The sequence below is a fragment of the Pleurodeles waltl genome, chromosome 10 (genome assembly GCF_031143425.1).
Source record: "Pleurodeles waltl isolate 20211129_DDA chromosome 10, aPleWal1.hap1.20221129, whole genome shotgun sequence".
Classification (NCBI taxonomy): domain Eukaryota; kingdom Metazoa; phylum Chordata; class Amphibia; order Caudata; family Salamandridae; genus Pleurodeles; species Pleurodeles waltl.
The window spans coordinates 6,907,941-6,925,441 of NC_090449.1; the positions used below are offsets into that span (position 1 = coordinate 6,907,941).

At 51.1% G+C, this 17,501-nt stretch overlaps 1 protein-coding gene across 1 annotated transcript in view; it reads right to left on the reverse strand.

Annotated features, from left to right (window-relative positions):
* The window catches only part of LOC138260684 (mucin-2-like), a 241,279-nt gene that overhangs the window by 131,767 nt on the left and 92,011 nt on the right, over positions 1 to 17,501 (reverse strand). The window contains exon 10 of the mRNA XM_069209183.1: positions 6,068 to 6,233. Coding sequence (XP_069065284.1) covers positions 6,068 to 6,233 — 166 coding nt within the window. The remainder of the gene's footprint in view (positions 1 to 6,067; positions 6,234 to 17,501) is intronic.

The following is a 17,501-nucleotide window of genomic DNA, read 5'->3' on the forward strand; positions in this document are numbered from 1 at the left end:
AAAAGTGAGAGCACCGTGAGAGCAGGTGTACAGTGAGTGCAGGTGCAAAGTGAGAGCACCGTGAGCACCGTGAGCGCAGGTGTACAGTGAGCGCAGGTGAAAAGTGAGAGCACCGTGAGAGCAGGTGTACAGTGAATGCAGGTGCAAACTTAGAGTACTGTGAGAGCAGGTGTACAGTGAGTGCAGGTGCAAACTGAGAGCACCGTGAGAGGAGGTGTACAGTGAGTGCAGGTGCATAGTGAGAGCACCATGAGAGCAGGTGTACAGTGAGTGCAGGTGCAAAGTGAGAGCACCGTGAGAGCAGGTGTACAGTGAGCACAGGTGCAAAGTGAGAGCACCGTGAGAGCAGGTGTACAGTGAGAGCACCGTGAGAGCAGGTGTACAGTGAGAGCACCGTGAGAGCAGGTGCAAAGTGAGAGCACTGTGAGAGCAGGTATACAGTGAGTGCAGGTGTACAGTGAGTGCAGGCATACGGTGAGAGCAGGTGCAAAGTGAGGGCACCATGAGAGCAGGTGTACAGTGAGTGCAGGTGCAAAGTGAGAGCACCGTGAGAGCAGGTGTACAGTGAGTGCAGGTGCAAAGTGAGAGCACCGTAAGAGCAGGTGTACATTTAGTGCAAGTGCTAAGTGAGAGCACCGTGAGAGCAGCTGTACAGTGAGAGCAGGTGCAAAGTGAGAGTACAGTGAGAGCAGGGGTACAGTGAGCGCACCGTGAGAGCAGGTGTAAAGTGAGTGCAGGTGCAAAGTGAAAGTACCGTGAGAGCAGGTATACACTGAGCGCACCGTGAGAGCAGGTGTACAGTGAGCGCAGGTGCAAAGTGAGAGCACCATGAGAGCAGGTGTACAGTGAGAGCACCGTGAGAGCAGGTGTACAGTTAGTGCAGGTGCATAGAGAGAGCACCGTGAGAGCAGGTGTACAGTGAGCACAGGTGCAAAGTGAGAGCACCGTGAGAGCAGGTGTACAGTGAGCACAGGTGCAAAGTGAGAGCACCGTGAGAGCAGGTGTACAGTGAGAGCACCGTGAGAGCAGGTGCAAAGTGAGAGCACTGCGAGAGCAGGTGCAAAGTCAGAGCACCGTGAGAGGAGGCGTACAGTGAGTCAAGTGCAAAGTCAGAGCACTGTGAGAGCAGGTGTACAGTGAGTGCAGTTGCAAAGTGAGAGGAGTCGTACAGTGAGTGCAGGTGCAAAGTGGGAGCACTGTGAGAGCAGGTGTACAGTGACTGCAAACTGAGAGTACCGTGAGAGCAGGTGTACAGTGAGTGCAGGTGCAAAGTGAGAGCACCGTGAGAGGAGGTGTACAGTGAGTGCAGGTGCAAAGTGAGAGCACCGTGAGCGCAGGTGTACAGTGAGCGCAGGTGCAAAGTGAGATCACCGTGAGAGCAGGTGTACAGTGAATGCAGGTGCAAACTGAGAGTACCGTGAGAGCAGGTGTACAGTGAGTGCAGGTGCAAAGTGAGAGCACCGTGAGCACCGTGAGTGCAGGTGTACAGTGAGCGCAGGTGAAAAGTGAGAGCACCGTGAGAGCAGGTGTACAGTGAATGCAGGTGCAAACTTACAGTACTGTGAGAGCAGGTGTACAGTGAGTGCAGGTGCAAAGTGAGAGCAACGTGAGCGCAGGTGTACAGTGAGTGCAGGTGCAAACTGAGAGCACCGTGAGAGGAGGTGTACAGTGAATGCAGGTGCAAACTTAGAGTACTGTGAGAGCAGGTGTACAGTGAGTGCAGGTGCAAAGTGAGAGCACCGTGAGAGCAGGTGTACAGTGAGAGCACCGTGAGAGCAGGTGTACAGTGAATGCAGGTGCAAACTTAGAGTACTGTGAGAGCAGGTGTACAGTGAGTGCAGGTGCAAAGTGAGAGCACCATGAGAGCAGGTGTACAGTTAGTGCAGGTGCATAGTGAGAGCACCATGAGAGCAGGTGTACAGTGAGTGCAGGTGCAAAGTGAGAGCAGGTGTACAGTGAGTGCAAGTGCAAAGTGAGTTCACTGTGAGAGCAGGTGTACAGTGAGCGCAGGTGTACAGTGAGTGCAAGTGCAAAGTGAGTGCACTGTGAGAGCAGGTGTACAGTGAGCGCAGGTGCAAAGTGAGGGCACCATGAGAGCAGGTGTACAGTGAGTGCAGGTGCAAAGTGAGGGCACCGTGAGAGGAGGTGTACAGTGAGTGCAGGTGCAAACTGAGAGCACCGTGAGAGGAGGTGTACAGTGAGTGCAAGTGCAAAGTGAGAGCACCGTGAGAGCAGGTGTACAGTGAGCACAGGTGCAAAGTGAGATTACCATGAGAGCAGGTGTACAGTGAGCGCAGGTGCAAGGTGAGAGCACCATGAGAGCAGGTGTACAGTGAGCGCAGGTGCAAACTGAGGACACTGTGAGAGCAGGTGTACAGTGAGTGCAGGTGCAAACAGAGAGCACTGTGAGAGGAGGTGTACAGTGAGTTCAGGTGCAATGTGAGAGCAGGTGTACAGTGACTGCAGGTGCAAAGTGAGGGCACCATGAGAGCAGGTGTACAGTGAGTGCAGGTGCAAAGTGAGAGCACTGTGAGAGCAGGTGTACACTGAGCACAGGTGCAAAGTGAGGGCACAGTGAGAGCAGGTGCAAAGTGAGAGTACCGTTAGAGCAGGTGTACAGTGAGCACACCGTGAGAGCAGGTGTACAGTGAGTGCAGGTGCAAAGTGAGAGCACCATGAGAGCAGGTGTACAGTGAGCGCACCGTGAGAGCAGGTGTACAGTGAGTGCAAGTGCAAAGTGAGAGTACCGTGAGAGCAGGTGTACAGTGAGCACAGGTGCAAAGTGAGAGCACCGTGAGAGCAGGTGTACAGGGAGAGCACCGTGAGAGCAGGTGCAAAGTGAGAGCACTGTGAGAGCAGGTGCAAAGTGAGAGCACCGTGAGAGGAGGCGTACAGTGAGTCAAGTGCAAAGTGAGTGCACTGTGAGAGCAGGTGTACAGTGAGTGCAGTTGCAAAGTGAGAGGAGTCGTACAGTGAGTTCAGGTGCAAAGTAGGAGCACCGTGAAAGCAGGTGTACAGTGAGTGCAGGTGCAAAGTGAGGGCACCGTGAGAGCAGGCATACAGTGAGTGCAGGTGTACAGTGAGAGCACTGTATTAACAGGTGTACAGTGAGAGCACCGTAAGAGCAGGTGTACAGTGAGTGCAGGTGCAAAGTGAGAGCACCGTGAGTGCAGGTGCAAAGTGAGGGCATCGTGAGCGCACGTGTACAGTGAGTGCAAGTGCAAAGTGAGTGCACCATGAGAGCAGGTGTACAGTGAGCGCAGGTGCGAAGTGAGGGCACCGTGAGAGCAGGTGTACAGTGAGTGCAGGTGCAAACTGAGAGCACCTTGAGAGGAGGTGTACAGTGAGTGCAAGTGCAAAGTGGGAGCACCGTGAGCGCAGGTGTACAGTGAGTGAAGGTGCAAACTGAGAGCACCGTGAGAGGAGGTGTACAGTGAGTGCAAGTGCAAAGTGAGAGTACCGTGAGAGCAGGTGTACAGTGAGTGCAGGTGCAAAGTGAGAGCACCTTGAGCGCAGGTGTACAGTGAGTGCAGGTGCAAACTGAGAGCACCGTGAGAGGAGGTGTACAGTGAGTGCAGGTGCAAAGTGAGAGCACCGTGAGCGCAGGTGTACAGTGAGCGCAGGTGCAAAGTGAGAGCACTCTTAGAGCAGGTGTACAGTGAGTGCAAGTGCAAAGTGAGATCACCGTGAGAGCAGGTGTACAGTGAGTGCAGGTGCAAAGTGAGGGCACCGTGAGAGGAGTTGTACAGTGAGTGCAGGTGCAAACTGAGAGCACCGTGAGAGCAGGTGTACAGTGAGTGCAAGTGCAAAGTGAGAGCACCGTGAGAGCAGGTGTACAGTGAGCACAGGTGCAAAGTGAGAGCACCATGAGAGCAGGTGTACAGTGAGCGCAGGTGCAAACTGAGGACACCGTGAGAGCAGGTGTACAGTGAGTGCAGGTGCAAAGTGAGAGCACCGTAAGAGCAGGTGTACAGTGAGCGCATGTGTACAGTGAGTGCAAGTGCAAAGTGAGAGCACCGTGAGAGCAGGTGTACAGTGAGTGCAGGTGTACAGTGAGTGCAGGCATACGATAAGAGCAGGTGCAAAGTGAGGGCACCATGAGAGCAGGTGTACATTGAGTGCACCGTGAGAGCAGGTGCAAAGTGAGAGCACTGTGAGAGCAGGTGCAAAGTGAGAGCACCGTGAGAGCAGGTGTACATTGAGTGCAAGTGCAAACTGAGAGCACCGTGAGAGCAGGTGTACAGTGAGCGCACCGTGAGAGCAGGTGTATAGTGAGAGCAGGTGCAAAGTGAGAGCACCGTGAGAGCAGGTGTACAGTGAGAGCAAGTGCAAAGTGAGTGCACCATGAGAGCAGGTGTACAGTGAGCGCAGGTGCAAAGTGAGCCCACCGTGAGAGCAGGCATATAGTGAGTGCAGGTGTACAGTGAGAGCAGGTGCAAAGTGAGAGCAGTGTGAGAACAGGTGTACAGTGAGAGCATCGTAAGAGCAGGTGTACAGTGAGTGCAGGTGCAAAGTGAGAGCACCGTGAGTGCAGGTGAACAGTGAGCGCAGGTGCAAAGTGAGGGCACCGTGAGCGCAGGTGTACAGAGAGTGCAAGTGCAAAGTGAGTGCACCATGAGAGCAGGTGTACAGTGAGCGCAGGTGCAAAGTGAGGGTACCGTGAGAGCAGGTGTACAGTGAGTGCATGTGCAAAAGTGAAAGTACTGTGAGGGCAGGTGTACAGTGAGTGCAGGTGTCAAGAGTGCAGGTGTACAGTGAGAGCAGGTGCAAACTGAGAGCACCTTGAGAGGAGGTGTACAGTGAGTGCAAGTGCAAAGTGAGAGCACTGTGAGCGCAGGTGTACAGTGAGCGCAGATGCAAACTGAGAGCACCGTGAGAGGAGGTGTACAGTGAGTGCAAGTGCAAAGTGAGAGTACCGTGAGAGCAGGTGTACAGTGACTGCAAACTGAGAGTACCGTGAGAGCAGGTGTACAGTGAGTGCAGGTGCAAAGTGAGAGCACGGGGAGCGCAGGTGCAAAGTAAGAGCACTGTTAGAGCAGGTGTACAGTGAGTGCAAGTGCAAAGTGAGAGCACCATGAGAGCAGGTGTACAGTGAGTGCAGGTGTACAGTGAGTACAGGTGCAAAGTGAGGGCACCGTGAGAGGAGGTGTACAGTGAGTGCAGGTGCAAACTGAGAGCACTGTGAGAGGAGGTGTACAGTGAGTGCAGGTGCAAAGTGAGAGCACCATGAGCGCAGGTGTACAGTGAGCGCAGGTGCAAAGTGAGAGCACTGTTAGTGCAGGTGTACAGTGAGTGCAAGTGAAAAGTGAGAGCACCGTGAGAGCAGGTGTACAGTGAGTAAAGGTGTACAGTGAGTGCAGGTGCAAAGTGAGGGCACCATGAGAGGAGATGTACAGTGAGTGCAGGTGCAAAGTGAGAGCACCGTGAGAGGAGGTGTACAGTGAGTGCAAGTGCAAAGTGAGAGCACCGTGAGAGCAGGTGTACAGTGAGCGCAGGTGCAAAGTGAGATTACCATGAGAGCAGGTGTACAGTGAGCGCAGGAGCAAAGTGAGAGCACCATGAGAGCAGGTGTACAGTGAGTGCAGGTGCAAAGTGAGGACACCATGAGAGCATGTGTACAGTGAGTGCAGGTGCAAAGTGAGAGCACCGTAAGAGCAGGTGTACAGTGAGTTCAGGTGCAATGTGAGAGCACCATGAGAGCAGGTGTACAGTGAGAGCAGGTGTGGAGAGTGCAGATGCATAGTGATTGCAGGTTCACAGTGAGAGTACAGTGAGTGCAGGTGAAGAGAGTGTAGATGTACAGTGAGTGCAGGTGTAGAGTGTGCATGTTTGCAGAGAACAGGTGCACAGTGAGTGCAGGTGTGGAGAGTGCAGGTGTATAGAGTGCAAGTGTAGAGAGTGCAGGTTCACAGTGAGAGCAGGTGTAGACAGTGCAGGTGTAAAGTGAGTGTAGGTGTGGAGAGTGCTGATGTACAGTGAGTGCAGATGCAAAGTGAAAGTAGTGTGAGTGCAAGTGTAGGGAGTGCAGATGCACAGAGAGTGCAGGTGTAGAGAGTGCAGCCCTTACATGTCCAGCACACAAGCAGCCGAGGTCAGTATCCAGTACTCGCTGACGATGGAGCCGCTGCAGGGGTTCCTCACGCAGGTGACCACCAGGGACTGCCAGGGCGCCTTCACATCCAGTGAGTTAGGGTCCTCGGAGGCCTCCACGCTCAGAGTGGGATTGTAGGGAGCTGATGAGCACCACAAATAGAAAAACAGAGAAAAAGCATCTGTGAGTGAATTGTCAGGACTGGAGGGAACAGAGGGGTGCCTGTGCCTCCGAGGACACCAGCACACTAAACACACACCGGGGCCTCGCTAGCTTGTGGAAGAAACACCCCAATACTCACCATAGGGGGAGCACGCCCCAATCCCACCATTCGTGCTCCACCTGCTCTTTGTATAGGGTCCTGAGCCAGTCCCTCCCTGCTGCTGTGGTCAGAGCTCTGCTGCCTCCTCGCTATATTTGTGCTATAAAACTTCCAGTGTCTACATACGAATAACTCAGATGCCTCAAGCCTCACTCATTGTGAGTGAGACTCACACATCTGGAATTTGGTTGAATTGTTAATTCCAAAAGAACTAAGGGCCTGATTTACAGTTTGGCAAAGAGGGGACTCCACCGACAGAGAACCGTCTCCGCCAAACTCAAGGTCCACCGCTTCATCTACAGACAGGCGGACCTTAAGTACGTTAGCGACGAAGACTACACCACCTCCATCACTGACATACTTCTCCGACGGCCTGATGCAGTAAGGGCTGGGGCAGGTCTGGCCATTCAACTGCCAGCTTTCACTGTCCGTCATCGACACCCCACACCGGAGCAGACATTTGTTATTGTATTTTCGAAAGTAATGCCAATGTTAGTAGATGTCTGTTCAGCCGGCGGACATCTCTAAATTTGACGGACGTAAGACCCTGGCAGGAGTAAAGTTCTCCGCCATACCGATGGTTTCACCTCTGTCCACAAAACTCTAAATCAATCCTTTAATGTGACAAGGTGAGAGGGGCTAGAAATGAAACTCTCTTGACCATATTTATGAGCCGGTTTGCGTTGCGTTTGCACCACGTACCGTAGCACATGCACGATGTAAGCCTTAAGTGAGATTTTTGAAGCCATGCAAACCTTGCGTAGCCCTGAGTGGGTTCATAAATCTCGTGTAATGAAAAGCATTGCAAATCACTGCGTTGCATTGCTCAGTGCCAGGCGGGCACTTCCACGAGTGTTGCAGTGGGTGTTCCCACGCCTCCACCTATGGATTCCGATGCTGCCCCAGATTCACCAGCAGTGGTAGGCCTGGGAATGCACCAAACGCCTCCGCCTCCCAGGAGAGGGGTACCGAAGAGAAATACCGTTCTTTCTTCTTCTTGTTTTCTCTTTGTATGTGCGCTGCGTTCTGCAGCACGCATAGAAAGAGGACAAAGCCCCTCAGGATCGTTTTTGTGCAGGAAGTTGCTCCTACCTGCACAAAAACAATCCCCCCTTACAATGCAGGCACCCTCGCACCAGGGTGCCTACGTTGGTGCTAGGCTGCCGAGAGGGTGCCACTGCAGGGGAAAGTACAGGAATTAACATATTGCCTTAAATATGGTGCATTCATGCCCTTTCTCCTTGTGACGCAGCGCGGCGACTAGTTGTGCTCCACCACAATTTCTTAACTATGCCCCTCAGTGCGACTGCGTGCAGTTCACCTCCCGAGAGCTGTGGCTGTTTTATGAAGTCATCTCAGTGGAGGAGAATCCCTCATTCAACCACTTCAGTTGACAGGAGAAGCTGAAGTGCCACCTTTTCCAGACAGGAGGCTACTTCACTGAGGCTCTGCTGTGTTTGTTTTCATTTTACATTATTTTGTTATCAGCTCAGTGATGTCACGTCTTATGTTCTCAATGATGTAAAAGCTTGTGTGACATCACTTCCTGTGATTCTATCGTTGCATCATGTGCTGCTGTAGATTCACATGCTGTGCACACTCCTGCCAGTGCTGCGCTTGGAATGTCACAAGTTGTTTTTCTCCGAAGAAAGGGTTTCTATCACAAGGCAACTTGGGATATCACCCTGAAATCCACAATGCACCAGGACCCAGATTCCACTTCAGACTGTATTTTCAGCCACTGGTTTCAGATTTGAGTGCTACATTATACAAGTATGCCTTGACAAAAGTTTCTCAATGCTGAAGGACCTGAAAATTGAACGTCCACAGTGATATGGAAAAGACTTTTCCACCATCAACTGCCTTGGGATGGCGCTGAAGGGTGTCAGGCCAGGTCTTAAGAGAATGACTCGTTATGAGGGAGACTCTGGTCAGACCAGGATAGGGTCTGCAGCCTCTGTCTAGTGAGGGAGCACAGTAAATTCTTTCCAAGAAGGCCATCTGGCACTGAAGGAACAGAAGGTGGGTGCGCTACGAAGTCATGAGGCACCAGGACTCTATAGAGGCCCCTTCTCGCGAGGTTATGGCGGGCGCTGAAAGTTTCGAGTCTGACAACAATTTAGGAGGGCTGTTTGTTATCTCAGAAGCTCAACAAGAGCAGAACCCAATCTGTGTCCCCGGGGGTCTCTGGGTCTTCAGCAACCCCAATGAAGCATGCACGCGGACTGCGGCTACACCTAGGATTTCAGGCTCCAGTGCTGTGGACGGTTTGCAACACCTCCAGCCTCAAAAGGACACCGTCCCTACAAACACTTAGGACACCGCCACACTTGAAGATCAGCCTCGAAAGAAGCCTCACTTTCATGGCAAGGATCAGTCTCAGGGAAAGAGCCATGCTGGACTAAGGGACCATTTCCACTGAATTCTCAACAGTTGGCAACACCCACGGTGGTGTAGACTTCTTGATGTCGAAAGTCATCTCAACGTTTAGAATGCCTTGCATTTCTTTCTGGGTCTGCAACACCCTGAAATAAATTCACAACATCCACGATAAGGCACAAACCTGGAGTTGGTTGGGGCAGCAAAGCTGGCGATAGAGGTGGTGAAGAAGAAGGGCCCAGCATTGATTTCCCACTGGTATGGCCGTTCAAAAGACAGTGTGGCAATGTCAGAAAAAAAACACACGCCTTTGAAAACGGTAGTCCCCCATAGGTGACTCCTTGTCATAAGCCCTCCCAAATACAATTTGACCGCCACAACTGAGGAACTTGAATATCTTTTAGCAACAATGGAAAGTGACTTTTTGCATGGAGACTCTGGAACACCTGCAGGTCTCCTATTAATGTGCACTGATGTCTATATTCTATGCCATATTGGTCGGGTGGGGGTATTCTGATTTGGGATTTCATGCTTTCAAGTTTTTTTAATCAAGTATCCAAAAATGCTCTCGTTGACAATCCAATTAGAGAACCCCATGGTTTTTGTTAATGTATGGGTACATGTCAATCTAAACTTCAATAAAAGCTTCTTTAAAAACAATACCTTCAACAACTTCATAATAAGCGTTTACTTGGAAGTGAACAAAGTCTTTGACGCCCTCTAGGGATCCAAGCTCCAGACCGAGACACAACACAAAGAGAGTTTTACCAACAGCACAGTCAGACATCAGAGAGAGCTCAATAGACATTGAACCAAACACAGGCAAATTGCTGCCTGTCTTCCTCACACTTCTCAGCCCACTCACTCGCCAGGAGTGAACACAGCCTGGAAAAGGCACTCCTACAACGTCGCTGGAAGACGCTCCCCCTCAAAAGGAAAGCAAGAAAACTGACCCCACTGGGAAGTGGTTGATGCTGGAAGCAGCGTCACTCTGGCACATTGTCATTTCCATGACCCTGTTATAACGGTACTACAGGTCTCAGTGTGAAAAGCTCTAGGAGCTGTTTAACACCTCCCTGATCTATGCAAGACGGAGGCACGGGAGATTGGGCAGGAGAGAAACATCATCTCCAGCGCCTGTATTAGGTAAGACCAGGGCACCGTGGGCATGGCCACCGGGCATAGTAACACAAGCATCCTTCTGCACATCCTGCCTGGCTCCGAGTTTGGGATTCCAATCAGAAGTTCTGCAGCATCTCATTGGTTTGTCTTCTAATGGTCAACATTTGTTTAGACCACACATGGATGAGATGCTAGAAAAGACTAAAAAAAGACACAAATATAGCGAAAGCAATGGGTGTCCTTCCTGTCCAACAATAAAATGTGCCTTTTCAGGGGTGACAAACCCACCTAGCACCAAAGATGGTCAGAGGCACTCCAAGGCAGCCATAATAACCATAGCTGTCCCCTCAGGAAAACAAGCAGCGATATCGAACGCTGTAAGGCCAGAGTTCCCAGGAAAGAGGCACCTCTGCCACCAACAGTGACCTCCACCGTATTCCCCCTCAACTATCCAACACTTGTTGGGGGAAGAAAGAGATGATACCTCCCTCAGGAGGAGACTGAAATAGTGTATCAATGGGTGCTCTCCGCCATTGACTTTGTTTATTTCCTGAAATCTCAAACAACTCCATAAAATGACCGGCATGGTCCCACAAACTCAACAAGGACCATCAGACGCTCTTGTTGAAAGACTTGCAGACACTACTTCTCAAAGAGACAATGGAGACAGTGCAAATGGATCAGTCAGGCCAAGGGATGTATCCCCTGTGTTTCCTAATTACCAAAAGGGATGAGACCTTGTGAACACTCGTAGATCAACGGGCCCTCAATCGCTACATCACACTGCTTCCAATTGACAACCCTTCAGGACAACTTACCACTTCTGAGGACAGGGGACAATATGGTGATCCTCAATCTGAAAGAAGGGTCTTTACATAACCTTTTACACATGACTCATTACTGGGACCTGTTGTTTGTGGTAGGTTAAACACATCATTATTTCTACAGCCCCATGTGTTCACAGAATGCCTGGCCCTAGGGGCAAGTCATTTTAGGGCACAGGCAAATATATGTGTTTTCCTACCTGGATGACCAGCACGAAAAGGGGATGAATCAAGCTCAGTGCTTCCCCGTCACTCGATAGATGATTCTACTTCTCCATCAACCAATGACAAAAAGCCCTCAACAGACCTAGGTTTTATCGGAAGCCACACTCAATACAGCCATAGTGAAAGCTCACTGTAGGAGGCTGGCCTGGCTTATAGCGGGTACCAGAGGTACGTACATCTTATACAGATCCAGTTATCCCTTATTAGTGAAATGTAGTCAGTGTCTAGAAGCCAGGCTGTCTATAGGTAGCTGTAGCAGAGCAGCCAAGGCTGAACTGGGAGACATGCAAGGCCCTTGCAATACCACTGTAGTCACAGTACTTATACACACAAAAGACAATACTCAGTGTTACAAAAATAAAGTTACTTTATTGTAGTCACATAGGCCCTGATTATGACCTTGGCGGACGGCGGAGGCCGTCCGCCAAGGTACCGCCGCCAAATGACCGCACCGCGGTCAGAAGACCGCGGCGGCCATTCAGACATTTCCTCTGGGCCGGCGGGCGCTCTCCAAAAGAGCGCCCGCCGGCCCAGAGGATATGCCCCTGCAACGAGGACGCCGGCTCAGAATTGAGCCGGGTTAGTTGCAGGGGTGCGACGGGTGCAGTTGCACCCGTCGCGTATTTCAGTGTCTGCTTTGCAGACACTGAAATACTTTGCGGGGCCCTCTTACGGGGGCCCCTGCAGTGCCCATGCCATGGGCATGGGCACTGCAGGGGCCCCCAGGGGCCCCGCGGCACCCCCTACCGCCATCCTGTTCCTGGCGGGAGACCCGCCAGGAACAGGATGGCGGTAGGGGGTGTCAGAATCCCCATGGCTGCGGAGCGCGCTCCGCAGCCATGGAGGATTCTGTAGGGCAGTGGTAAACCGGCGGGAGACCGCCGGTTTACCCTTTCTGACCGCGGCTGAACCGCCGCGGTCAGAATGCCCTCGGGAGCACCGCCAGCCTGTTGGCGGTGCTACCGTGGTCGGTGACCCTGGCGGTCACCGGCCGCCAGGGTCAGAATGACCCCCATAATGCCAAAAGTACTTTGTAGGCTATACTTCCTAGGAGGTAAGTAAATTACACAATATGTACACTAGTAACCAGAAACAGGTAAGTACACAGTAGGAAAACAGTGCAAATAGTGAAAAACACAATAGGTTGCAATGGGCCTAGGGGGAACACAAACCATATACTAAAATAGTGGAATGCGACAGTTGGTTTCCCACCTAGGCAAGTGTAGTGTGTAGAGAGGTGCTGGGAGTGTAAGAAAACACCAAAGGTAAGTACAGTACCCCACCACAGAGCCCAGGAAAGCAGGAGTAAAACCCAGCCAGTTTCCTAAAACACACTAGAAGTCGCGATAGAAGATAATGCAAGAACCAGAAGAGACTGCAAGACACCAACAATGGATTCCTGGACCTGAAGACCTGTGGAAGAAGGGGACCAAGTCCAAGGAGCATTGAAGAGTCCAGGGAGAACAGGAGCCCCTGCTAACCCAGCTGAAGGTGCAAAAGAAGAACCACCGACGTGAAGACAAAGTCAGTATTGCACCAAAGAAGACAGATCAGGCTCCTGGTTGGTGCAGAAGATGTCCCACGCCAGATGAATGAATGCAGTCTGGTTTGCATCACTGGATTCCGCCAACAAGCCTTGGCACACGCAAACCATGCGGTTGGCGGAAAATGGCGCTACCGGGGATCAGGAGGGACCTGGTGGCCTCTACCCAGAAGGGGGATGCAGAGAGGGCTCTCAGCAACTCAGAGAGCCCTCAGAAGACCAGGCAGCGTGCACAGGAGTCCCACAGCATGAGGACAAAGGAGATGCAAATGGAGGCCCACACAGCACGACACAAAGGGATCCCACACCGCCGGAGAACCACTCAGGAAGCTGTGCGTCACAGGATAGAGTGCTGGTAGCCTAAGCTGTGCTGTGCACGAAGAACTTCTTGGAGGGTCGCACACAAGCTTTAGCAACTGCAAGTCATGCGGTGCACGGGGGTACTGTCTTGCGTGGGGGGGTAAGCTCTTACCTCCACCAAAGTTGGACAGCTGGACGTTGGGACTGCCAGAGTCACTTTAGTCCACCTCTTGTGTTGCTGGATCCAAACCGGACATCTGGAGAGGAGACCCAAGCCACTGGCTGTCGCTGCAGAGAGGTGCCTGCTGAAGCAAGGAAGTGACTCTGTCACTCCATGGGAGATTCCTTCAGTTCTTCTGGTGCAGGATGAAGACAGGCAGTCCTCGGAGGATGCACGACCTGGAAACTGTTGCAGTTGCTGGCAGGAGCTGAAGATACAATGTTGCAGAAGTCATCTTAGCTTCTTTGTTGCAGATTTGAAGAGTTCCTGGAACAGTTTGCGGTTGATCCATCTGTAGAAGATGAAGTAAAGGATGCAAAGGATTCCCACCGGAGTCTTACAATCCGAATCTGAAGAAACACCCACAGGAGAGACCCTAAATAGCCCTGAGAGGGGTGATTGGTCACCTAACCAGGTAAGCTCCTATCAGGAGGGGTCTCTGATGTCACCTGCTGGCACTGGCCACTCAGATGCTCCCAGAGTTCCCTGACCATCCTGAAAACAAGATGGCACAACCCAGGGCCACTCTGGAGGAGCTCTGGGCGCCACCCCTGGGGTGGTGATGGACAGGGGAGTGGTCACTCCCCTTTCCTTTGTCCAGTTTCGCACCAGAGAAGGGACTTGGGGTCCCTGAATGGGTATAGACTGGATTATGCAAGGAGGGCACCATCTGTGTCCTTCAAAGCATTTCCAGAGGCTCTGGGAGGATACCCCTCCCAGCCTGTAACACCTATTTCCAATGGGAGAGGGTGTAACACCCCTCTCCTAAAGGAAATGCATTGTTCTACCTTCCTGGGATTGAGCTGCCCTTGCCCCAGGAGGGCAGAAGCCTGTCTGTGAGGTGGCAGCAGCTGGAGCTGCCGTGGAAACCTCAGAAGGCTGGTATGGCAGTACTGGGGGTCCACTGTGGAGCCCCCGGAGTGCATGGGATTGTGCACCCAATACTGGAATCAGTATTGGGGTACAATTCCCAGTTGTTAGACACCTTATTTGGCCATATTCAGAGTTACCATTGTGAAGCTGTGCATAGGTATTGACCTACGTACAGTACACACTTAAAATGGCATTCCCGCACTCACGAAGTCCGGGAAAATGGGCCTGGATGAAGTGGGGGCACCTCTGCTAGTGCAGGGGTGCTCTCACACACAGGGACTTTGCAACCAGCCTTCAGGGTTGGAAGACCTGATATATAGGTGACTTATAAGTGACCTGGTGCAGTGAAAATGGCTGTGAAATAGTGCATGCACTATTTCATACAGGCTGCAATGGCAGTCCTGAAGAAGTGTTTGTATTGTCTCCTTATGGGTGGCAAAATAAATGCTGCAGCCCATAAGGATTCCCTGGAACCCAAATTCCCTGGGTACCATATACTAGGAACTTATAAGGGAGGGTGCAGTGTGCGAATTTGGAGTGAAATACAGAGTCACTAGTATGTAGTGACAAATTTTAGAAACAGAGGGAGCATGAGCACTGGAGTTCTGATTAGCAGGACCCCAGTGACAATTTAGAAAACAGTGAAACACACTGCCATAAACCATAAGCCCTGGGGTCCTGACTAGAAGGATCCCAGTGACACAGTCAAAAACACACTGACATGCAGAAATTGGGTTGTAATATGACAAAAAGAGGGCACTTTCCTACACTCATTCCAGAAACGAGAGGCTGAAAGCCTTTCAGAAGGTGCTCTCCCTTTCCCAGACTTTGCATTTTCAGACAGTGAAAATCACAATGAATCCTGGGAATGATGGCTTTGTTCACTACTCTGGTCTCAAACACAAGGTTGCACAAGTGTCCTCCTTAGGAATATCTTGCCAGACCAGACAATGCTCACAAGTGAGTATAGTCTGGGAGGATCTAGTATTGGGAGATCCCAGTGTTCAGCACAAAAAACAAAAAAAATGTTTATTATTGGGAATATTGTTTCTTCACCCAGCACCACTAGTGACCATCAGCACAGATGCATCCCCCACAGACTGCGGTGCTCATGCGACCACACTCACCGTCAGTATTAATAGTCCCCACAGGAGTGCCCCTCCACACTTGATGCAGGTCTCCACAACAAAGCAGTGCTGAGCCAAAAAGACCAGGCCTCAGGTGGACCACAACTTTGCTGATCACTTCAGCAGACGGCAACAAGAGACTTGCAAATCGGAGATTGACTTCCAGGTTCTCAACCACTACTTTCGCTGATAGGGACTGCCATTCATGTATCTGTTCAATGCCCACGCAAACACAAAATGCCTCGACTTCACCTCCAGCTGCCCGAACCAGCAGTCCCCGGGCGATGCGCCACGGATGAGGTGGTCAGAGTTGTTCATATACGCTTTAATCCCAAGGCTATGGAGTCAATATTGAGTGGGCAAAAAGCATCAGGCACCAGAGACACTCTGCATCATCGCACCGACATGGGATGGTCAGCTCTCTCTCGTTGCAGATGCCCTTTCATCTACACGAGAAGCTGCTGAGGTTGTTTCGTCCAGGCTTGCTCAGTCAACAACCGAGTGAATGGCTGAATCCCAGTCTGAAGTTTCTCAACTTTGTGGTTTGGCCCCTGAATGTCCGGCTATTTGCATCTCTCTGAATAATAAATGCTATATATGAAAGAACCTACACAGCCCACCACATACACATCATGCACCTAAATGGGAAGACTTTCTGGCCTGTTGTACTAACCTCAGTTTACAGAATTAGAGGTTCCAGCACAAGGCACCGGCCCCACTACACGTTGTCTGGAGCGGTCCCTTGTGGGGTGATGCTCTGGCAGGTACAGCGTTACCAGAGACTGCAATCCTGGCATTATTAGTTCCACAAACTCAGGAACCAACGATGCTGGGTTTGAAGACCCGGCCCATTGTGCAGAGCTGCAGAGGATGGAGGTATCGGCTCCTGGCTCCCGTCTGCCCACATACTCAGCATGGGGAGCAGAAAGAGCTCTCCCAGCTGAATGGCACCTGCCATCCCACCATTCCCATCAACCAAATCCTCCCAGCCGAGGAAAAAACAAAACCCTCACACATTTACCACATCATCCAAGCAGGTGGTTACCATCTGTGGTGGATCCAGGTGCATTATTGCTCCAGAATGGGGGAAAACACAGAGACCTTTCCTGGTTATGCCTGGATCCATAGCATCAGATGGGGCGATACTGGGCAGACTCGTTAATTCCGGCCGTGGTATCTCCTCACAGATAACGGGACTCATACGTTGGGGCATCCGTGGCTACCTGTGCAGCTTGGTCTTCCATAGAGGTGCATCACGCAACAATAGCTGCATAGATTACACCGGCCTGTTGTCAGCATCCATGTCACTAAGGCCTTTATGGAAGGGCTAAAAAGAGTGATCCCTCTACCTTCTTGGATCTTAATCTTGTTCTCACTAGCCTTCTGTGGACCACCTTTGAGTCACTTCATCAATGTTCACTCCAATGTCCCTCTTGGAAGGCAGTTTTCCTTGTGGCTATCACCTCTCTCCGAAAAATAATGAACGCCAGGCTTCACCAGCTGAAGAACCTTTTATGCAGGTACACAGACTGAATTGTGGTGTGTGCACATCCTCATTTCCTGCCCAGTTGTCTCCTCATTCCATGTCAGTAATCTGCATATTTACTATTTTTTCCTGGGCCGCAATAAACCTGCAGAAAAACTTTCACACCCTTTAGATGTGCAAAGAACCGTCATTTACTATGTAGATCATGCTCAATCTATCAGGGAAACAAAACTATTTACTACGTTTGCCCAACTACACATAGTGGCTCATCTCAAAGCAGGCCTTGCCAGGAGGATTCTTCGGTGCATTCAGTGTTTTTACGCCTAAGCGAAGCCTACACTGCTTGCTGTACCTCAAGCACACTCCAAAAGAAACACACCACAAAGACGTTCCAGGGGGTATCTGACGTCTGTAAGGCTGCTTACTTGTTTAATCAATTCACATCTTTACTTAACAATGGGCCTGATTTAGATATTGGTGGGCGGGTTACTCTGTCACAATGGTGACGGATATCCAGTTCGCTGAAGTCTAAACCCCATTATATATCTTAAGGGGTTTAGATTTTCGCAGAAAGGATAACGCAGCCGCCAATACCTAAATCAGGCCCACTATTGTGCGGTGTTCATGCTCATCCAGAGGTGCAAGTCTGCCAAACTGTGCCTAAACATTGTTCCAGACGTCTTCCACTTCTGCTCGCGAGCCTACAGTTTTGGGATCTGGATACCGCTGCTTACCTGGACACTGCCGGTGGCCTACGCAGCGTATAATGCAAACAGAAGAGGTTGCTTACTTGTAACAATGTGTCACATCTACAAAGGCAATCGCTAGCAATGACTAAATAGCTAATGTTTGCGATTCCCTATGTGGGAAACGCAAACACCAATGTACAAACGTGTCTTGGACCCATTTTGCGATTCCCTGTGGGTTGCAAATGGCAAGAACTCATAAATATTAATGAGGTAGGTCCCAATTGGGATATATTGGGAATC